The 24499-nt window shown below is 40.0% G+C and overlaps 1 protein-coding gene across 1 annotated transcript; it reads left to right on the forward strand.

Moving 5' to 3' along the window:
• The first annotated feature begins 315 nt into the window (after positions 1–315).
• On the forward strand, positions 316–21854 carry braf (B-Raf proto-oncogene, serine/threonine kinase). The gene is made up of 19 exons (XM_053650214.1): positions 316–1541; positions 4700–4801; positions 5111–5374; positions 6823–6926; positions 7186–7288; positions 9190–9338; positions 9499–9618; positions 9711–9870; positions 9972–10011; positions 11401–11537; positions 11764–11881; positions 13333–13417; positions 14562–14738; positions 14860–14906; positions 15920–16038; positions 16632–16763; positions 16897–17031; positions 18941–19094; positions 19223–21854. The coding sequence occupies exons 1-19, from the start codon at positions 1362–1364 to the stop codon at positions 19243–19245; spliced, it is 2349 nt and encodes a 782-aa protein (XP_053506189.1). The 5' UTR covers positions 316–1361; the 3' UTR covers positions 19246–21854.
• Positions 21855–24499: the final 2645 nt, after the last annotated feature.

Genomic DNA, 24499 nt, shown 5'->3' on the forward strand with positions numbered 1-24499 from the left:
CATTAGCATATGGTCCTCCTTTGGTTATTTTTAGTGGGAACCATTTTATAACATTCTGGTAGCATTCTGTGCTGGTTAACCAAAAATGGCACTTGGTCAGCCCTTTTGGGTGTGTTTGTTTGTTTGTTTGTTTTGAAGGCATTTCACAACGTTCTGGTGATGTTCTATTTTGGTTACCAAAAAGTAGCATCTGGTTCCCCTTTGGTTATTTATTTATGTATTTATTTATTTATTTATTTAAATATTTCACAAAGTTCTGGGAAAATTCTGTTATGGTTACGAAAAAATAGCATCTGTTTCCCCTTTGGTTATTTTTGGGAACCATTTCACAGTGTTCTGGAGTGTTCTGGGTTTCTATGAAACCCTCATAGAAATTCTAATGGTTATAATGGGAATTGTATTGGTTTTAATGGAAACTGTAATGGTCCCTGTGAGTCTCTACTGGTAATGTGTTGCCTTCTATTGGTGGCATATTATGTCTAATGGATACCATTAGGGACCAATAATGGTAATGGTTTTAATGGCTAACTGATGGTCTGTAATGGTACTTGTAGTGGAAATCATTAGAATTTATGAGGTTTTCTATTGTGTGTTTTTTAACAGGGTTGTTTAGGAACCATTTCACAACATTGTAGGAACATTCTCTTTTGGTTTTAAAATAGCATCTGGCTTCACTTTTTTTTTTAATTGAGAACCATTTCACAATGTTCTGGGAACATTCTTTGTAGACAAAAAAGCACATGGGTCTCCTTTGATTATTATTATAATTTTTTTTTTGTACCATTTCACAATGTTCTGAGAATGTTATATTCTGTATTTAAAAAAACAGCACCTGGGTCCTTTGGTTATTTTTTAACCATTTCACAATGTTCTGGGAATGTTATATTGTGGGTAACTCAAGTAGTATCCGACTCTTTGCTTCTTTCTTTTGGAGAGACATGTGACTGCATTGTATGAAGGTTCTATATTGGTTAACAAAAGTCAGCAAAACCTTGTGGGAACTTCACAACACAAGGTTCTCTTATGGTTCTATGACAAGTGCCAAGGAATGGTTATAAAAGGTTGCTTTTATGTACTGTTTTGTTTTCGTATGTAGAAACTTCCGGGAACGGTCCCGTAGCCAGGGTTACTCGTGTTATCAGTTGTTTGTTTCTATCTAAAAACACTTCCTCAATCTTTAATGTAATAGAACTGTTGTTATAAGTTCATGTTAAGGGGTAAAAACGGTCCGTTTTCCAGCGTCACTTGGCTTTTCTTCACACTGTCTCCCCCTCCCGTCTCGCTTTCTCCTTCGCCTCCTCTTTTTTTTTTTTTTTTTTTTTTTTTAATACCTCTCCCCACTCGGTGTCTCGTAGTTTAAAATGGCGGCGTTGAGCAGCGCCGAGTCCCCACCGGCCGTCTTTAACGGAGAGCCGATGGCGCACGACGCGGAGCGGGAGCCGGGGCCGGGATTGGAGACGCTGAGCGCGGGGTTCAGCTCGGTGTGCACGGCGTGTTCCGCGTCCGCTGAGGCCGAGCATCGCCACGACATTCCCGAGGAGGTACGACAGCTTTGAGGAGGGGGAGATCTGCCTGGATGGAGGAGACCTTCAGGAAACACCGGCTCTAATATGGATCGCGGGGGATGCGTTGCACGGGAGGGGGGCTAGATGATGCACTTATATACATTCACACACTCTCTCTTTCACACACACACACACACACAAACACACAAACTGTTTGACTAAAATGTCTTGTCGCACACACGGGTCATTGTGTGTATAGGTATATGTGTGTGTGTGTATATATATATATATATATATATATATATATATATATATATATATATATATATATATATATGCACATATACACACAGACACACACATAGATATACATACATATATAATGTATGTGTGTATTTATATGTAGCTGGCCAGGTGCATGATTACAGCCGCGGAGATGTTCTTCAGTTATAGATAGGTTCTTTCATGTTTTTTCGCTGCAGTTCCCCGAGCCCGTGTTTGTTCCAGGGGCCTGGCCGTGTTTCACTCGCCTCTTTCTGCGCTTTATTTTCCTCCGTGAGCCCACTGCAGCTGTAGCTATGCTTGTTAGCATCCGTGCTAGCGCTCGAGCTACACCGAAATACATCCTATTAATTAAACCGACATCTGAGGCAGCTCTCGCCGTGTATTGTTCAAAACTGCAGCCTGTCCTGAACATGTACTCTATATTTTTGGGCCAAGTTCTCAATTCATGATTTGTGTAGCTTCATAAACCCTCCATAAAGTGTTCCTTCTGTTTCAGGGACTGTTTTAAGCATATTTATTACAGACCCTCATTATTGAGCTAGTGCTGTTTGCAGGCTATATAATCATTTGTAGCCCGTGCTGGCCTTCATTTGCCATGACGTGTGTGTGTGTGTGTGATGTAGCGAACACACACATCATTACAGGTGCCTGTGTATCAGTTTTGCCATGTATCTGCTGGTACAACACCATGCTACTAGTACAGTGTTATTATTAGCATCATCAAAGGAAATGTCTCCTCTGAAACATTAAATATGTTTATACTGGAATGTTGGTGGTGTTTAGCAGTTCAGGTGTTAATTTATTGGTTGCTGCTGTAATTTTTGTTATTCTTGTGAGAAGCTAGTGACATTGTGTTGTGTTGATGTCACAGGGGGACACTGCTAGTGCAGTTACATTGGTGTTTAATAGGAAAAACAAATTCAGCATGAGCGATAACTGTCAGGTTTCGGTTTTAGCCCCTAAAAACAGCGCCGCAAGAGCTTCTTTTTTGACTCGTCATTTTCTGCTGGCTTTCAAAGTCTTATTAATGAGAAATGCACTGTAGAGGTAGTGGAGATCATGAACGTTGGACTATGATCCAGAATTCAAAGCAGCTGTGTGATGCAGTCGCACTGAGACCTACCTCGGTTAGTTAGTGATCGACGAAATGCTGACAGTGACGTTGACAAATGGTTAGTATTAGGATGAAAGTTGAAAGTTTGGAACCTCATATATTTGAACAGAATGTACATATGATGAGGTGAGAGAGACGGAAGGACTAAAGCACTGCTGCATCACTGTCTTTATTGTGATGGATCAATGGCTAAATCCTACAGCACCACTATCAGCAGGTAGTCAGACATCATTGTTGGTAATGTTGGAATAGTAAAAAAGTGATCTCAGAAGTGTCATTACAAAAAAACAACAACATGGATGCCACTACACTGATGATAATGTTAAATATAAAGATTAATTTTCCCAGTGATTCAGTTTGGATTTTTCGGTTAGGACAGCTCATGCCTCAGGCTGATTTGCTAAAACAAGGACTATGTGCAATATTGCATTTCTCAATGATGCGTTACTTGAGTTGCAGCAATATTTTAGCATCTGTTTGAAAGGAAGGGATTTCTTTTTTTGTGGATGTGTTTGTGAGATCTCTCCTGTCACATACTGTCTTGTCACAAAATAGACCTGATAATCTAATTAAGTGCTTATGGAAGTACACCAGGACTTAATTTAGTCTGCACTTTTGGTGCGTACTTTTTAGGCTTCAGCTTGCCTGGGTTTTGCTTGATGCTGGGCCTTTCTCATGTGTTTGCAAATATTGCAAGTGGATTTGGTCACAACTGCTTTCGCAATATTGCTCTTGCTGCTCAGCTTGTGTGGCCTGCTGTCAAAAGAAAAACTTATTTTTATTGTCATAGAATGCAATGTAAATGAAGTTGGGCATTACAGGCAGGTTTCCGATTCCCTTGGAAGAACCAGGACAGCTTTTTATGTTCGTGATTTGACCAAGCCAGTTCATCTAGACAGATTGTGATCAAGGACTGACTTAAACAGAAGAACGATTAGAATGTGAGATGAAACTGGCTTTTAATCAAAAATATTGCTTGTTCAATAAACAAATCTAGGCCGAGTCTAGCTTCCAGTCTTTAGACAGGCTGGTTCATTAGGCACAACCTTTGCTCAATTGTTTGACTTGTGAAGCACTGTCATGTTTTAAGAGTGCTTTCTCTGAGCTGATATTTGGCTTTTACTTGTGGCTAAAAAATTTTGTCCTTTGATTGTTGCTTCAGAATGCAAAGATCCATTTAGTGGGTGTGAATGTCATGAATGCACAATTGTATTAAAGCAATATTTAGTGCTGGTAAAGATTATTAATTCAATTATTAAATCAGAATATTAAAACTCACTATTGTATTATAAGAAGTTGGCTTTTTTGCCCCAGTTTTTGTTCTCTAGACTCGGTACCCTTGTAGTCGTACCAAACTGTTTTTATATTCATAATGTAGTTGTTTTATCAGTTACATTAGGTTATTGCATTGTATTTAACATCAAAGCTGAAGTGTTTTCTATTAAATCATGATCAAAAAACAGTATATATGATTGTTTAATAGGAACAGTTCAGTTAGAGTATACCAGCTGTCTCTTGTGATCTCGAGTAGTCCCTGAACTTCTCCCTTTGACTGCACTGTCTACACTGCAAAACTGCTGCTGTCTTGTTAGATTCCAAGTTTCAGAGCTCAGCTCCCACTTGGCTGAGGATTCTGGAAGTTCTTGCAGCATTGAGCTAATCGCCAGGGCCATGTTTCCTCTGTGCAGGGCCAGTTTACACCCCGATGAAGCATGTGGATTGTAGTTTGGAAGACTTTACACAAAGAAAGCACAATACGTCGAGCCCTTAAAAACTTAGTTTCTCATTCTTGCAGTTATGGAATATCAAACAGATGATTAAGCTGACTCAAGAGCACATAGAGGCACTTCTGGACAAGTTTGGTGGTGAACACAACCCTCCATCCATATACCTGGAGGTGAGTAGACCAGATATGAAAAAATGTGTTGAGAGAGAGTTTGTTATAGCACGGAAGGCTTAGAGATACTCATTACTGCCAGTGGACCAATTTGTGGTGTTAGACCTTGTGTACTTTAAAATCTATCAACATACAGTAGATAGCTGTACATTCAGCACATCTTTTAGAATTTTAAGCTTAATTTTTTTTTTTTTTTAAATGAGGAACAGCATCATATATTTCTATGTAACTCATTCTGAAACATGATGCATTTTGTGCTCTTTAACCAGTGGGAATTCAAGGTGCTGATGTGTTCCTTCTTTCTCCCAGGCTTATGAAGAGTATACCAGTAAACTCGACGCTTTACAGCAGAGGGAGCAGCAGCTGCTGGAGGCCATTGGGAATGGAACAGAATTCTGCTCCTCCCCTACTCGAGCACCGCTGGAGTTCAGGTTGGGGGCGAGCCAGAGCGCCACTGCAAATCCCAACACCTTGGCAGTGTTGCAGACCCCAACTGACGCCACCCGTGCTAACCCACGTTCACCCCAGAAACCCATCGTCAGAGTCTTTCTGCCCAATAAACAGAGGACAGTGGTGAGTTTATAGCTGCTCAGTTATTGGTTCTACTAACTGTCATTACAAATTTCTCTATGGGCGGGGCAGAAAAAGTGTTCACCCTTCCATCTTGAGGCCGATCCTGGTTGCGGCCATTAAAGGAGCGGATGAGAAGGGTCCGCTATCATTATACAGTACGAGAGTGGCCTCTAGAGGCAAAATAAAAACTATCTGTGACAAATTTTGTTGTGTTAATTGAAGTGTTGTTTTTTTTTTTTGGTTTTTTAAATTATTATTCATTGGTTTAGTTTGGATATTCAGTTTATAGTTTAGTTTGTCTTTTATTTACTTTAATATTAACTAAAAATTTAACTAATGCCATTTTAGTCCCCTGGTCTCCCCTTTAAAAAAACATCTGAATAAATATATAAAATAAATATTTATTAACAGTGCTAATATTTCATTAAAAAAAAAGTACAGTACATGTTCGTGGTATAGTCAGTACTGTTTATTTTTGTAATAAAGTTCAGCCATATTTTTACTTTGAATGTTATGTTTTCATTCACTATCAGTTTTAAAAACTCTTATCTGATTAATCGGTTATCGGCAGATCCTGCCCAATTTAGTTATCGATATTGGTAAAATCCTCTATCAGTCAACCTCTAACCCTATCAGAAGGGGGTTGCGGGTTCAAATGCCGACAATGCCATAACCATACTCTCGCTCATCCTTGGCATCTGTGAGCTCGTACATCCAGAACAGGGTAGATAGCACAGTCCTCATAGTCCAGCATGCGCACTCTTGATAGTTGTTGTGTGTGAGGGCAGAGTTAGTTAGTGGGTGGGAAATGACTAGACTAAATTGGTGAGAAAATGGGGGGGGGGGCATTTGCTAACATGTATTATGCTCATGTCAGAGCAGTAACTGAAGTTTGGGATGTAATGAGGTGGACAAATCAATAGCCTGGGCAACTGGGACAAGCAGATTTCATGATTTTTCGGCTGTTAGTTTTTATTTTTAGTTTCCCAGCAAACAATTAGGTTCAGTAACCAGATTTGGAAAATGATATCCTGCCTATTGACAAGTTTTCATTTAGTATGCATGTTTAAACGTAATACATTGCACACACATTGATGCTGTAACTATAGCTCATGCTTCTGTCTCCCACCACCTGCGGCACCACACACATTTTCAGAGGTGTGATCTGGTTGATGGTTTGAACGTTTTTATAAGGTAAATTAATAAACCTGCCAATAATAATTTGTCTGCCCCATGAAACGAGAATCATGGAATAGGAGCTTTGTGGATGAATTTTCTTCCACCAGATTGTAGAGCGGTGTGAGTCCACAGTCTGTGAGCAAATGTAGGTGACCTCTTTTATTCGGAGGAGCTTCTCAGCGTGACTCTTTTGGGTTACAGCAGAGAAACCGAGACTTAAAAAGGATTTGAGAAAATTCCTGATCTTGTGAATTCTCATGTGTCTTTAGGTTCCAGCACGTTGTGGGATGACCGTAAGGGACTCATTAAAGAAGGCTCTGATGATGCGGGGTCTGATCCCAGAATGCTGTGCTGTCTACAGGATTCAGGATGGGTAAAAAGCGTAAAATGCTAGTCCATAACGCATACCAGCAAAAACATTACATACCGACTGAATGTGTATAATGTACAGACCCAAGTTATCAACTTTGTCAAACTTGCCAATGTGGTTTGACTTGACATTACACGCAGAGTTATCAGGGGTGGGGTGCTAATATTTAACATGGTATTTAAAAGGTTTGCAAATGACTCATATTCACCACTCCTGCCAATGTGACAAGGAGTTCCCCATAACCTTTCTTTGTTCTCATCAGAGAGAAGAAACCCATTGGCTGGGATACAGACATTTCTTGGTTAACTGGGGAGGAGCTTCACGTTGAGGTTTTGGAGAACGTTCCCCTGACAACCCATAATTTTGTGAGTATCATGAAACTGTTCCAATATTGTATTGAAGTAATTACAACATTTACACAGTAATAGAGAGCAAAATGAGAATCATTCAATTTGTTTTTCTATTTTTTTTGTATTATTTATTTAGTATAGCGGTATTTCTTAATAAACTATGGGTCAGCTCACCATGACAACGGCAGTGTTTGTGTTTTGTGACATGAAGTAATACTTACTTACACAATATAAACCCCTTCACATAGCCTTTTGCAGATATTTTAAAACACCTGGCCTGTTGGTTACAGCAGTTGAATATAATGTTTTAAACGCTATAGGTTACTGATATTTGGCTCAGTATATAAATGCATGAATGTTACCACTTTGTGGGAATCCTGGTTGTGATAAGTCTGGCTTATTTGGTCTGTAACCGAATCTATTGTGAATCGGATTGTGAGGGCTGTGACTGGTCAGATAACCAAGCTCCATAACAGGAAAGCTGTAACTTAATCCACCTTAAAACAAACATATGATTTTACCCAGTGAACAAAATTTTTTTTGTTTGTTTGTTTGTTTGTTTGCAAAGATCACCAATATTACAGGTGATTATTTAATTTTATTTATTTTAGTTTAATTATTAAAAAAAAAAATCTGATCCTGGTGAAAATCTGTTTAATTGTGCAGCATTGGAATGTATATATTTTCTTGGGATGTATATCTTTTCTTCTTTAAAATATTTTTTAAAAATCTAAATATATTGTGCATGCTTGCCAAATATACAATATACTGTATACAGCCTCATACATGTGTGAAACTTTGTAAATTAGTTTGAGGATGCATTTCGTTTAATTTCCATTTAACTGTGGATGTATTTTTAAACAGACCTAGCAAAGTATTTCGGTGGACTAAACCACTGCAAATGAACGTATGAAGAAAAAAAACTAAAAAAAACCCCATAGCAACAGTTCAGCAACTCTAGTTTTCTAAACACGATCCACCGCTGCTTGTGTCGCAGATCCTCTGTTGTGGTTTTCCAAACAGACGCATTTATGCAAATTATTTAGCTGAAGGCGGCTCATCGGACCAGAGATTAGCTACAGGGCTAGAAACATTGTCAGAAAGGGAAAATTTTACAGAGACTGATATAGATTTCTCATTTTGATTACGTAAACTGACGGTATGGTTTTGTTCCGAAACAGGTGACGATGAAAACTGTGAATGCTTAAAGATGAATAGAGAAGGAAGTATGTTTTACGATTAGAACTTGAAGCAGGGAGGAACATGTCTCAAATGTTAAAATTCCATGGCATTGGTCAAAAGTGCTAACATGGAGCGTCACAGCAAAACAAAACATAACCACTTCACGTAATGTCATATTCATAGCCAAAACCTAGGCATTAATGGTTCAGCATTGAAAGGTACATTTTCTTCCATTCAGCCATATTATTTGCTTATATGGACCTTTTGTAAGCAATGAATTTTTATGTAACTGGTCTTCTACAAATTTTGGATGAATTTATAAAGTTGGCAAACATCTAAAGGAAACCAAATGAATTGTGTAATTTTGTGCAATCTGGAGAAGGCATGTCCCACAACACACACATGCTTTTAATCGTTCCTGCTTTATCTGCTGCACAACTGCTCGTTTCCTAAGACAGATGTAGCAGAGCGGTTTCTAAAGCTTCATTTGTGCTTGGTTAGTGTGGTTTCTCCTAGCAGGTGAGGTGACTCATGGTCCTAGGTTTAGAAGATGTTTATAGCATTAAAATGCTTTTTGTTTACTCCTGGACAAAAATGAGTGGTTATGGAATTAACACATCAAGTTTCTTCTACTTTAAGAGTGTTATTTATTTATTCATTTATTTGTTTGTTTGTTTGTTTGTATTTTAAATGATTGCATCCCTGGACCCTAACCATTTTGCTACTGTTGGTAGGTGAGGAAGACCTTCTTCACGTTGGCCTTCTGTGATTTCTGCCGGAAGCTGCTTTTCCAGGGCTTCCGCTGTCAGACGTGTGGCTACAAATTCCACCAGCGCTGCAGCACTGAGGTGCCGCTCATGTGCGTCAACTATGACCAACTGGAGTGAGTGCTCATGGGAAACGTACTGGGACTGAAGCTTGTCCGTCTCTCGGTGCAGGCTGATGATAAAGTTCCAAAAGGGACTATTGGACAGGAACTTACTGTACTGAGTTTAGAGTTGATGCAGTGTTTATACGACATGTTTTGTTCCCTCTCCCACTAGTTTATTATTGACGTCCAAATTTCTGGTGCATCACCCAATCACCCAGGAGGAAGTGTCGTCAGAGGGCACCACCCCTGTGTCAGAGGTGTGTCCATCTATCCCACCGTCTGACTCCACAGGGTAAGACCAGTCATTTTACATGAGGTGAGACAAGAATCCTCTATCATCATTACGTGATCAGTTATCACACACATCATGTCTGTTTCCTCCAGGTCGCTGTGCCATCCGACCGTGTCCCCGTCCAAATCCATCCCCATCCCGCAAAGTTTCCGGCCAGGGGAGGAAGACCACCGTAATCAGTTCGGCCAGAGAGACCGCTCTTCCTCAGCCCCCAACGTCCATATCAACACAATCGAGCCAGTCAACATTGATGTCAGTAAATTCATTCGTGTTTTGTTGTAGTTTTTGGGGGGGGATTTTTCACACTTGTGATTTAATGAGTCTGATATATTCATTTTCATTTCCTGTTTTAGGACTTGATTCGTGATCAAGGTTTACAGAGGTCTGATGGAGGTATGAGTTTCACAACACCCACACACACACACACACACACACACACATCCACACACCCACATACACACTGAACAGTTTTAACTCATCTTGCATCTTCGTTCCATCTCTGCTCCATTTGCTTCAGATAGTTCAACTAAGAACACAGGATGAACATAGCATGGTGTATTTTGTTAGTTAGAGCATAATATCTGGGGTATGAGGCGAGTGATCCTGTGTGTGTATCGTCCCCATGCAGCCTACTGCTTGAGGAGAGTCTCAACACAGACCCTTCTTCCCCTTTTATACAGTAGTTCCATTCAAATTGTATGGATTTTTTTTTCTTTTCTTTTTTTTTAAAGCAGCAAGGCCTTGCTGTATATGTTGGAGGTATTGGAGTATTTACCACTCATGGGAAAGTACATCCTACAGTTCTGAAAGAAGAAGTCAAGGTCTAAACTGGGATTATTAACTTTATTCTCAAAGGGTGGTTTGGCTAAGGGTTTTGGTGCGTTTTCAGATCTATGCTTTGTTCCAAAACAGGGACTTAAATTGTTACAATGTTGCATTTTCTCCTTGGCTCGGTTCGCTTTCACAAGGCAACATTTCAAAGAATACCAAAATGTGTTTATGCTAGTCACATGTGAGGAAACTGTCCTCTCATTGGTCAGAGTGCGCATGTTTATGTTCCAGGGTTCCGCCCATATCGGTCATCCATCCAGATGGATAGACGTCAGCTCCGCGAGCTTGTTGTGGCTTTCTTTTTAGCTGTAGTTATTAGAATTGATCTAATTTATATATGTTCCACAGAACGATTAAAGCCCATCTCATTGGGACACTTTCTGAACACTTTGTAAACATTGGGGTTTTTATGCGTTTTTGAAAGTTGTTCAGAAATATGTTCATCAGACCAAATTTCACTGATGCATTTTACCTCGTGTTTGTCCAAGTTAAACTGTGATTAATGTTGCAAGACATTAGCAAACCAATTCTGCATTGCTGTACAGGTTGGTTCATTGGTCTGTTGGGTCTTATTGCGTTCTCACCACGAGCGAACCGCTCAAGAGTTCATTTTTCAAAATGAACGAGGTGGTCTCAGCACAAATGCTTTGTTGCGGATCCGAACCGAACCAAGTTAGACACACCTAATCAGATGTGATCAGATGTAGCTCCTAGTTGGCTAGAATGAAAGCCACACCAGTCTATTGTGGATAATACCTCTAAGCCTAGACAGACATCAGTTCTACCATAATGACTAGTGTTGAACATGGATTGGCTGTGGAGCATATTGTTTCTATGTAAACTGGTTTTTAATAGGTTTACTGAATAGGATAGTAGCTACTCTCTTGCCCCATCCTCTCTCAGGTTTCCTCTCACTTTTTGTTGTTTCTCATTAACATAACCACATTTCAGGCCCTACCACTGGACTCTCGGCCACGCCCCCCGCCTCCCTACCTGGTTCCCTGACCAACGTTAAGGTGCCACAGAAGTCACCGTGCCAACAGCGGGAGCGCAAGTCGTCGTCCTCGTCTGAGGACCGCAATAAAATGGTGAGGAGACGCCGCTGTGATCATACATCCACCTAAACCGGGATCAGTTTGATCTTGGCTGATTATATGGAGTATAGAGTTGATCCCTAATGTTTTTAGCTCAAACACAACTTTTACGCATAAAGTGGAGTTGTTGAAACAATATATCTGCGCAGTAAACATTTTAATACCATTCTTTAAACTGTATTTTATAATTAATTTCTTGTATTGTGGTTCTGTGTGGTAGAAAACATTGGGCCGACGGGACTCCAGTGATGACTGGGAGATTCCAGAAGGTCAGATCACTCTGGGCCAGCGGATAGGTTCTGGCTCTTTTGGAACTGTCTACAAGGGAAAGTGGCATGGTATGTGTTCAAAAACTTCTACATTTGAGCTAAATTTGCACAAACAAATACAGTACTGTTGAAAAGTATTTGCCCCCTGCTGATTTCTTCTGTTTTTGTGTGTATCTCGTACTAATTTTTTTCAGAAATTAAAACAAAATCTAAGATAAAATAAAGACAATCTGAGTAAACACAAAATACAGTTTTTAAATGGTGTTATTTATTGAAGCAGAAAAGTTATCCAGTACAAACTGCACCTGTGTGAAAATATATTTTCAAATGTAGTGACTAAAATCTATGAAACTGCATTCATAATGGGGTTCAGCTGAACTAGACACAACCAGACCTGTTCAATCAAATCAACACTTAAGTAGAACTTATTCAACACAGAGAAGTTGGTTAAAACACATTATGTCAAAGATAAGAGAAATTCCAGAAATGATTAGGAAGAAGGTAGAACCCCAATTTCAAAAAAGTTGGGACGCTGTGTAAAATGTAAATAAAAACAGAATGCAGTGATTTGCAAATCTCCTAAACACATGTTATTCACAATAGAACATAGAAAACATATCAAATGTTTAAACTGTGGAAATGTACCATTTTAAGGGGCGGGGGGTCATTTTTAATTTGATGGCCATAACATGTTTCAAAAGACCGGGCAACAAAAGGCTGGAAAAGTAAGTGGTACTAAAAAGAAACAGCTGGAGTTTAAGTAACAGGTCAGTAACATGATTGGGTATAAAAAGAGCATCTTTTTATATCCAATCTTTATACCCAGTATCTTTGCAATTCTGCAAAGAAGAGTGGGCCAAAATTCTACCACAGTGCTGTGAAAAACTGATCTCCAGTTATCGGAAGCATTTGATTGCAGTTGTTGCTGCTGAAGGTGGTACAAACAGATTTTAAATTTAAGGGGCAATTAGTTTTTCACACTGGTGATCGGTGTCTGATAACTTTAGTTGGCGTCAATTAAAAAATAAAATAAATAAAAACTGTATTGTGTGTTTTCAGGTTGGCTTTGTTTTGTGTTGTATTTCGTTTGAAGATCTAAACTATTTATTATTAGATGTACAAAAAAACACAAGAAATCAGGATACTGATTACTGGATACAGGATACTGAGAAATACTTTTTCACAGCGCTGTACGTGATGAGGGAAGTGATAGTACAGTGGGGTAGGTAGCATTCCCACCTCACAGCTTCAGGGTCCCCGGTTCAATTGTCAGGTCGGGTTACTGTCTGTGTGGAGTCTCGGATGTTCCCTCATGTCCGACTCCCAAAAACGAGTTAGTAGATGGATAGACTAAGCTAAATTGACTAAGTGTGAATGAATGTGACCAGTATCACCCTTTCCACATTAACTAGACAATTTCCTCTGAAGCTTGTCTGCACTGTTCACGTGGATTCAAATGTAGCTTGGATGTACTTCCATAATTTTGCTGTTCAAATATTTATTTATTTTTTTGCCCACAGGTGACGTGGCAGTCAAGATGTTAAATGTCACTGCTCCCACTCCTCAACAACTACAGGCCTTTAAAAATGAAGTAGGCGTCCTCAGGTAAGACCTGTTGTGTTCTCATGCCAAATTAGTGATTGATTTTCATAACACTTTTTCTTCCAAGATACAATTCATGCACCCAGCAGAGCAGGTGAGGGTTGTGGGTCTTGCTCACGGATCCAACAGTGACTCTCTGGCAGTCCAGACATCTTCCAATAACTAGTTATGGAGCTTAACCTCTGAGTCTCTGCTGTCCTTAGTGTATTATCACAGCAGTAAGGAAATCACATAGATATTCTCTTTTCTGTTTGAATGATTAATATACTGTGGCTTAGGGTTGTTATGGTGTCACTGTTTCAAGGCTGTTTCAGTATCTCAGAAATGACTTGTAATACTTATTTCACTGGCTGTCTTATAAACCACATGTTCAGGTTCCATGTGCAAATTATTTGATGTTGGAAGATATATTCAATAATGCCATTTTAATATATTGTTTAAAGGGCAGAGGAATGGATCAAATAGGGTGTGTGGGAGAATATTATAAGCTTATGCTAAAACCTAATACTGACTGCAGTCCTTTCCCCCCCATCAGTACCACCATCTCTACTTTTTCATCAGAAATGCTGACTAAGCACAGAAAACCTCAGTGATTCATAGATATCTGCACCGCAAACTTGCTTAATCAAGAAACAGGAATATTTGAGAGGGTTTTTTTTTTTGTGCATTGAAAGATAACGTGATATAGAATTTTGCACTTGACATTCACCCGTAAAAATCCTTTAAAAACATTTTTTAATGGATGAATACGTTTTTAAGGGTAACGGCAGGGCAGTTATACTGACTGAGATGCACTTGTGAGTGTTGATGTTAATATATTTTATTTAAAATAATATATTATATAATTACTGGAAGCAAATAGTTAAGTAAAGACATTATGTTTACACACTCTGTTAAGACATTTGCCACTACAAATAACATTAATGCAATCTGCAGAGACTTCATTCTACAAAATTCACATTTATTATTATTTTTTTAAGCATAAATACGAACGTGTCAGCAAGCATCAATGACCCTGATGTATCAGTGACACCGTTACATACATGCATCTGTAAAAAATCTTTTAAAAGACACAGCAGTATTTTGTACTGTGGTTGTCTCACCATGCTTCACCATACATCTTTGTATCTGTCCATTTTGCTTTCAGGAAAACTCGGCATGTCAATATCCTGCTCTTCATGGGTTACACCACCAAGCCACAGCTGGCCATCGTGACACAGTGGTGTGAAGGCTCAAGCCTCTACCACCACTTGCACATTATCGAGACCAAGTTTGAGATGATCAAACTAATCGACATCGCCCGCCAGACGGCCCAGGGCATGGAGTGAGTTGTTGAAACGGGCTGACTTGCTAAATGTTAATGTATAGTGGGATCGATTACAGATAACTTATAATATTAGTGAATTTTGTACAGTTACAATTCTAATTTTGTTTTTTCCCCCCAGCTATCTACATGCCAAGTCCATCATTCACAGAGACCTGAAGAGCAACAGTATCCTTTCTGGACAGCAGGCCTGAAACTTCCTATACCACAGCACTGTTGACATTTTGATTCTGATTGGTCAGAACATGTTGATTACATTTTCTATAATGTACAATATAATGGTGACAAGAAAAAAAAAGAAGTTGGTCAGGGAACAACTGTTATAGCATAAAACATTGACTACGTTTACATGGACAGCAGTAATCTAATTATTGACCTTAATCTGAGTAAGATAATATTGTGATTAAGGTGTTTACATGAGTCACTTTTAGAATACTCCTGTCATGTTCCCGTTTTACATGTTTTAGAACACGATTAGATTAACAGCCCGCGTCGTTACGTCACCCCGCCACGCCATCCGACGTCCCTCCAGAATTTCTCGTATCAACATACAGTTCGTCTTCGTTATGGTACCGTATACAGTTTTGGGTGTTTTTATTTATTTTTTTTTACGAACGCTTTAAGTGCAGTTAATTATTTGTCATGCTATACGTGCTAATAGACAACTGCTTGAAGCGGTGGGTGTGTCCCAAATCGCGTAGTTACCGTCTATATAGTAGCCGAGATACATGTATTTTTCTCCACTACAGGCCTATAGTAGGAAAGTATGCAATTTGGGACACAGCCGAACTCTCTTGTTCGCCGTAAAACTGTCGTGTGTGATCGTGTCCTGTCGCAAAATGCGGTGAAAACTCCAACACGACGTTCATAATGTGATTAAGGTGTTTACATGTCACTACTACATGTCCATAATGCGACTAAAACAGGAGTACTCCACCTGTCTTAATTAGATTATTGCTTACTTCGATTATGACCTTAATTAGATTAAGGGAAGTAAAAAATTGCTGTTTACATGCTAGTTTCTTAATTAGAGTATGGTCTTAATCGGATTAAGAGTGGATTATTGTTGTCCATGTAAACGCAGCTATTGTCATAATTATTTGAATGATCAGGAGGAAACGGGTAAAAACATCTGTGTTTTGGAATCTATGAAGTTAAACCTTAACTTTGCGTCTTAACAGATATCTTCTTGCATGAGGATCTGACGGTTAAGATTGGTGATTTCGGTCTGGCTACAGTGAAGTCACGCTGGAGTGGATCACACCAGTTTGAGCAGCTGTCAGGTTCAATCCTGTGGATGGTGTGTGATTATTTTTTTTTCTTCTTTACTGACAAGCTCAGATGCCACACCTCCTTTATTAAGAATGACCGGTTCGAATGCCATCCCTCCTTTTTTTTTTTTTAAGAAGGACGGGCTCGGGTGCCACGCCTCTTTTATTAAGAAGGACGGGCTCGGGTGCCACGCCTCTTTTATTAAGAAGGACCGGCTCGGGTGCCACGCCTCCTTTATTGAGAAGGGGCTCGGGTGCCACGCCTCCTTTATTGAGAAGGGGCTTGGGTGCCACACCTCCTTTATTGAGAAGGACGGGCACAGGGGCTACACCTTTTACTGGCTGACAGGAATGAATATAATGACATTTATAAATGATGGAATACTGGCAATAAAAAGAAGTTCAGTGATTTGGTCATGGTTTACTCGCAACTTTTTTGGGATGCACACCATTTTGAATCTGTGTGTATATTGTTAATATTGAGTCTTATTTTGAATTGGTGAATTTTTTTTATTTATTTTTTATTTTTTATTTTTTTCCTCCCCACCCCTAGTGCTTTAGCTAGGCATAAAGAAGCATAGAATGTTGTAGCGGGTGTACTGATGAAGTTATTCCATGTCAGGCTCCTGAGGTGATCCGACTGCAGGATAAGAACCCGTACAGCTTCCAGTCAGATGTCTACGCTTTCGGTATCGTCCTGTACGAGCTCATGTCTGGGGCGTTGCCTTACTCCAACATCAACAACAGAGACCAGGTAAGTGAGTCGACAACAAAACTAGCTTTGTTTCCTTTGTTGCACCAGCATGTGCAGTGGGCACTACACATCTAGTATGTACACCTGAAGCCACTGCTGAGTGCTACTTTTTAATTTGTTTCTCCTGCTGTAGATCATCTTCATGGTGGGCCGAGGTTACCTCTCCCCTGACCTGAGCAAAGTGCGCAGCAACTGCCCCAAAGCTATGAAGAGACTCATGGCTGACTGCTTGAAGAAGAAAAGAGAGGAACGGCCTCTGTTCCCTCAGGTAACCTTGCAGAGCTTTGCAGCGAGTTTTCTTATTTGTGTTTATCAAATTTGATGAGACTGTGAAAGAGCTTGTGTTCAGGCTCTTTGTCAGTGCTAGCTCAGGACAACCCCAGCACTGCACAGGTTTATTTTTCCTCGGCTCCTGTTCCTGTGAACCAAGACTTGAGTTAACAATCCAGTCTGTTGTTAGATGAATAAGATAAATTGGAGTGAATGACACTGAGCTCATGACACCAGTTTATTAACTGCAATTTCAGTGACTACCACAAGATGGCAGGAGAGTGCACCAGCTCACTCCACCACTTTTACATTGTCAAAACATTGCTTTTCCATGTTCTGCCCATCTATTTAATGCACAAAGCTCTCACCTGTTTAAAGTACCTAAAAATTCCCAAACGATTAATGTTAACCCATTAAAATAATCTGTGGTGAATATATTATTGTTAATTTTTTATTATTGTCCAGTAAATTACTAGATGGCATTTGAACATCTATTCACCTTTTCACTTATCAAAAATCAGATTCTATGATTATACATTGATTTAAAAATACTCCTGTGTCCTCCTGCCATCCCAAATGGCCTAATGTCACGAACATTACCCAGTCAGCTAGACAGTTGTACTAAACAAACTCATAATTGTCACAGGCGTAGACACGAGTGGGATTTCAGTATCCAAGTCACAGTTTGCCTTTGCTAACCAATTTCACTTTTGTAGCAGTAGACATACCTAGCCGTATAAACCATAACGTCAAGGCCATTTCTCAATATTCCATCTTGCGTCCTTGTGAGCTTGTTCTACATCATCCACCACCAAAGTTCAATTCCAATACTCAAATACAGGGACACATGAAATTACCCGTACGTGTTCTTGATCTCGAGGACGCAACGGACGCAGACCTGAGCACACCCAACCCACTTCAAGTCCCACAAGTCATTTGGCAAAGCAAAATAACGGATAGTTGTAGTTGCAAACAGAAGTTGTGAGCTTGTGACATGAAAACATGCTTAATTAACTTTTGTTTAATCAGCCCGCTAACAGTAAATCTATTAAACTGCTGAAACATATTACTTAGGGAGCACTGAAGAGATGAGGACCCTATCCCACTACTAGAAATGTGCTGGGAAGGTCCGTTGCACAACAGGAAGCTCACAGCCCATTAAAATTCTCGCGTTGATGCGCTCCTGTCCTTCTGACTTCGTTCTTTCAAGGTAGTCTGGCAAGACCGGTCTTCACGAGAACGCATGTTTGTTCTTTGTGTTCTTACAATTGAGAAACAACCCAAGATTTTAGCTAAGCTAGCGAGCTAGTACAGGGTGTGCGGATGAAAGTTTCTGTTTGGTCCAAAGCCATGGAACCTATTTAGTGACATTACTATGTAATGCTCAACAAATCAGTTTGTTACTGAAGCACATGAAAATGTCTTGTTTTACATAGACAAAATTATTATATCTAACTAATATCTTCCATCCAAGAGAAGTTACTTTACCATTTAAAAATGAGATTTTTAAAAATTTAATGTGCACTTTAAAGTGTATAATAGATTTGTGTTATTTTACTGAATCTAGGCCTTGAATGACTTGAATGAGCTACATGGACGTACAATATAGCGCTGTTGAATTCTCAAAGCCGATTTGGCAGAAAGTGTCGATTAGGGCCTTGTATAGCAAGCGCTACGTCCATGGTGCAGTCAGTACTGCTTATTTTTGTTATAAAGTTCAGCAGTACTTTTCTTTGAGTGCTATGTTTTCATTCAGAATCAATTTTGAAAAACTATTGATTGATTGATCCGCCCGACTTGGTGGATTTTGCCCGATATGATAACTATCAGTCGACCTCTAAAGCGTACTGTGGAAGAGGACAATAGATATATTATAATGATTTTTTCCCCATCTTATTTTGTCCCAGATCCTAGCCTCTATTGAGCTGTTGGCACGCTCACTACCCAAAATCCACCGCAGCGCCTCAGAACCATCCCTCAACCGTGCTGGCTTCCAGACAGAAGACTTCAGTCTATACGCCTGCGCCTCGCCAAAAACACCTATTCAGGCTGGAGGCTACGGTAAACACACACACACACACACACACACACACACACACACACACCTGTACTATTTGTTCAGTAATATCTTAACATTTATCATTTTGTTTCTTCTAAATACTGAGCTTTTTTTCCTTTTCTTCTTTTAGGGGAGTTTTCAGCTTTTAAGTAGTGCTGCCGACTCAAACGCTCATCCCTGGTCACTTTTTCAGATGTCTTGTGTTCCTACAGTGGGTTCATCCTTAAAACCGAAAAAAAAAACACGCCTAGTTTCAAAGAATGTGCTGTTTTTCTTCCTCTTTACCCTAAAAGCAATGGAATTGACGGAATCACTATTTTTAAAAAAAATTAATTAAAAGGTTTTTGATTTCTCAGCTGGGCATTACGGCTGAATAAAAAAACAAAAATCACGACATCCCAAAACCAGGAAAAGTGCGTAAAATACAAACAACACTGATTTGCGGAAACATGAGGATGGCCACTGGACGAAAGAAGAGGACGAATGAAGGAAATGAAAGACTTGCCACGAGAGGAAGGACCTTAATGACATTCCCTCCTCTCCTAACATTGTTACAAGTTAGCGCTGACCAATCAGAGCGCAGGACCAAGAAATTAGCGCCACACTTTGACCAGTGGTGTGATCCTGTTTTAGAGAGCGCCCAGCCCCACCCTGCTTGTTGCTCGTTGGGTGGTATGACGAAAGGTCCAGGTCGAAGCCAGACGACTTGAATGTCATTTTAGTTTAGGGACATCCAGTACATTCCTTCCCGTTAATTTATCAAAAGGACTGACAACACTTGTGACTTTTTTCAGAGTTATCCAATATTGCCCAAGCAAACATTATATTTAATAGGACAAGGTTAATGTGAGAAGCAACAGGTTTATTCTCAGCTGGAACCGGTTTTCTTTTCTTTATAATGTTTTTCCCCCCAGCTCTTCATACATGGTTTGTGTGAGCTAAATGAAAGGAACTCTGTCTCAGTGTCACACAGCAATGGACCCTGGAGCATCGTGTTGCAGGTTTTACCAAACCTTCAGGTGTCCCATGTTCATTAAGTAAACGAGCTGCTTCACTTTTTGGTGAATTAAGGGATGTGTATGAAAAAGACTGTTGATCTCGGATCAGTTTATGGATAGCAGTTGCTGATTCAGCATCAGCATGTTTAGTTGCACACTGTAGATCTTTTGTGTCGTGTCCGAAGCGTATGTTCTTTGCTGCTGCTACCCTCACTGTGAGGTGGCCGTGTGAAAATGTTGCACTCGCAGACATCCCCAAGCAAAATTTACGCTTCATCTTTTCTTCCCGGCTTTTTGACTTCAGACTTCGATGGAGGCGGGCCATCCTTGGAGCCTAAACGTTTGAAGTTTGAGACTCCTTCATTCCAGAATGTTTGTTATTAAAACGTTTATTTTTATGTCATTTCATTTTGTTTCCATGGACAGGCAGGCCTGCAAAAAGTAGATTTATTTATGTAGTTTTAATTTTATTGTGTGTGTGTTTGTGTTTGTTGTTTTTTTTGTTTTTTTGTTTTTTTTTCCTCTCTCCACCTCTCGGAGAGGGTTATTTTTAAGTGTTTGTTTTCTGTGACTGCGTAAATGGATGATAAGCTGTGTGTCCTTTGCACTTTTTTAAAGCAGATTGATGCAAACAAGCAATTTGCCTTTCTATGGACAGAACATTTTGTCAGAGCGTTTAAAGCATGACTAAAAAAAAGTCTCAATCACAACAGCTACATATTATGAGATATGGCCAAGAGTATAAAGCTAAATAACATCATTTGTGACGGTGATGAAAGCGTTTGGTTGGCTATTTCTGATACAAGACCGAATGGACGGTGTAGATCTTCTCTGCCCTTGTGTTTCGTGAGACTACACATTTCTCAGTGTCTCACTTCAAGCTACAGATCCACTCACTGATCCTCACGCAGGTTGATTGAAGGCTACAGTTACCCTGATTCTTGCACTCTGTTACACAGGAATTACATATAAGGACTTGTACCTAATGGTCTATTTCTATTTTGAAGGATTGTTTATTTTTTTTTTCTTTTGTGTTTATTTTTTTTATTGTGAAAGTCATTAAGCATAAAGCATCCACAAGGATGTTCAGATTCTGTTGAATATGACCTGCTTGGTGCCCTGATACATTTTGAGATGTTTAAATGGACTCATTCTTGCTCACATGCCATGGACTATGTCAATCCTCATTTTAGTCGGCATACACAAAATGGCAAGATTTTAAGAGCGCTGTATTTATTTTCAAGAGTTCCTTATTTTATATGAGAATGCTACTAAACAGGTTTTTCTGTCGCTCTGATTGTGGCACACTTGGGGATCTTTTTTTTTTCTTCCTGTTTAGGACCTGCTAAGACTCATTTCCTTCTAACACCCTCCTTCTACATCCTGCTTCGTTTCTTAGTTCGACTCCCTCGTATCTCCTTTTGTTCCTTTTGCCTTGCCTGCACCTTAAAGCCCTAGTATAAATGAATTCAAACGAGAACCATCCTAGACGCTTTTGGGAGACTTCACTTGTAAATAGCTGTACAAAGAAAATACTGTCTGTTTGCTAGGAGGCATGGAGTTAAAACAAACAATGAAACGAGTTATACAGTGTTTCCAATGAAGAAATAAAGGTTAAGAGAAGAGATTTTGATAGATGAAATTCTGAAAAAAAAAAACATCTGTGTAAAAATATTTAAGACTGTATAATATAAAAGGAGAAAGAGCTTAATGTATTTGTTGTGAATATGAAAAACCGATATATTAAAGAAGTGCATGAAAACCTGGGATTTGGTTTATTTTTCTCCAGTAGATCACTTTTTTTTTTTTTTTTTTTTTTTTTTTTTTAATTATGCAGGTGGTGAAAATTGCAGAGTAGTAAATGTACATAAAGTTTCCACCAAACAGAATGAGCTAATTTACCAATATACTGAAATTTGAATGAAGACCAGCCACGTCACCCTTATTAATATGAATTTCTTACATTGATATAATTATTACTGAACTTATTACTTATTACTGAAAAAAAGGTTTGTTTTTATAGAAATAATAATAAAAATTGTTTAAGATGATAATTACTTTTCAATTCCTAATCAACAGGGCAGGGAGAAGTCATGAGGAATTGCACTTGAGGACTGACTGGGAAGGTGTTTGGAGATTCCGCCACACACATGCTATTTGGAGGAGCAATGTCATCTGCAAGAGCCTTGAGAAAAATGCATTGTAGACTTCTTGGAGCCATGAGGATTAGACATTCCTTGTACAGTGTTATGTAATGGTAGGGGCCAGGCGTTCAGGTCTTGGGGATGAAAACCGTCACATAGTGGTCCATTTGTGGTACACATGTGCCTTGCCAAACTTTTCCCAGATTTGGGACACCACTTCTGGGTTTATCCAAGGTCTTCTGCACCATTGTGCAGTCATTGTAGAGCTTTCGTGCAAGGTGGTGGGGGGACATCCAGCCTTGTGTTACCCGAGAGTCTGCCTGTCACGACGCTGTCCGAACAGACCAGCATTTCGTGGTGTCACAGAACAAGTAAGAGGGACTTGAGTGCCAGATAGAAGACCACTTTCAGTTCCAACTGGTGTGTTCTGATCTTGCACTGGGGCAACACACACTTGCTGTGGCACAAAGTGACAGAGGTGTCTGTGCTGAGTCTCTCTCGGATGAGACACCATTGTGAGAAAAGCCTTCTGTCTCCAGTGAGCTAAAGATTGTTCTGAGATGATGTTTCTTTTTGTGGTATTTGGGATTTACTGTAGATGCAGGCTGATGACCCAGAACCCTCTGAATGTTCTTCTAAAAGGTGCAGAGCTGATAATCCAGGTCGTGGCTTTTAGAGGGTGCCACCTAGTCAGTCTATTCAACTGTGCTGGTTTGTCATTTCTGAAACCTGCGCTGTTCTTTGAGTGCAGGTCCAAAAAGCAACCCTGGCAAACTGGAAAGTTTGGCTTTAACTTTTATAAAGACTGAAGTTGTGGTATTAATCACTATTAATCACTACATATTCAAGCATTTTCTAGAATATAAAGCTAGTTTGTGGTTCTGTTCATACAACCGGTTGAACTGAGAACGTTCCAGAGCCTGTGAGAATGGGGGTGTCTGTGGGATTTTCCAGAAGATTCACGAGGCAAGATTTTTGTCACATATACAATTTTATGTAGTATATAACCTGCAGTGAATTGAAAACCTGGCCTACTCTTCTTTAGACTGTGCATTTAAATAGTAAATGAAAAAAATCAGAAACGAATAAGAAGTAAGAAATATATGTACAGGAATGTGGAGGGGAAAAAGGGGATGTGCAATATGCAGTATGTTACATGTTGTAAAAATACAATGTGCAAAGTGCAGCGTGCAGAGTGTCAATGTAGTGCAGAGTGACTGGACAGTCTTTAAGGAGTCCTAAGGGATCTGAATGGTGGACATACCTGTGTTATGGAGTCTGATGGCCTGAGGGAAGAAGGTCCTCCTGAGCCTCTCAGTTTTAGCCATCAGACAACGGAAGCTCTTGCTTGATTGCAGCAGGCTGAACAGACAGCTACCATGGTGGGTTTAGTCCTTGATGATTTTAGCATCTCTTGTACTGCATGGCCTGGTATAGATGTCTTGCAGAGCAGGGAGAGCAGGCCCGGAGATGCGCTCAGCTAAGCACACCATTCTCTGCAGGGCTTTGCAGTCCTGGGTTGAGATTGATGAGTTTATTTAGAACACTATATAAGATAAAATATCATCAAGAAAATCAGACCCTACCTCACCGAACAGGCTACACAGCTACTAGTCCAGACTCTTGTTATCTCAAAACTGGATTACTGCAACTCACTACTCTCGGGCCTCCCAGCCAGCTCCATCAAGCCCCTTCAAATGATTCAGAATGCAGCAGCGCTCCTCATCTTCAAGCAGACCAAGAGAACCCATGTCACACCCCTCTTCATCTCCCTCCACTGGGTTCCTGTAGCTGCCTGCATCAAATTCAAGGCCTTGATGCTCACCTACAAGACCTTGTCTGGAACAGCACCCTCCTACCTCAACTCTCTCCTGAAGGCTTACGTTCCCTCACGCAATCTGTGATCAATCAACGACCGACGCTTAGTAGTACCTACTCAGCGTGACTCAAGGTCCCTTTCAAGAACATTCAAACTAACTGTTCTTCAGTGATGGAATGAACTTCAGTGGGGCAGTGGTGGCTTTGCGGTTAATGTTTGGAAGGTCGGGGGTTCAAGCCACAGCACTGCCACGCTGCCACTGTTGGGCCCTTGAGCAAGGCCCTTAATCCTCTCTGCTCCAGGGGCACTGTATCATGGCTGACCCTGCGCTCTGACCCCGGCTTCCTGACAGGCTGGGGTATGCAAAGAAAAGAATTTCACTGTGCTCTACTGTATATGTGACCAATATAGACTCATATTATCATTATAACTTCCAACCTCAATCC

Source organism: Ictalurus furcatus, chromosome 19, assembly GCF_023375685.1.
Source record: "Ictalurus furcatus strain D&B chromosome 19, Billie_1.0, whole genome shotgun sequence".
NCBI lineage: Eukaryota > Metazoa > Chordata > Actinopteri > Siluriformes > Ictaluridae > Ictalurus > Ictalurus furcatus.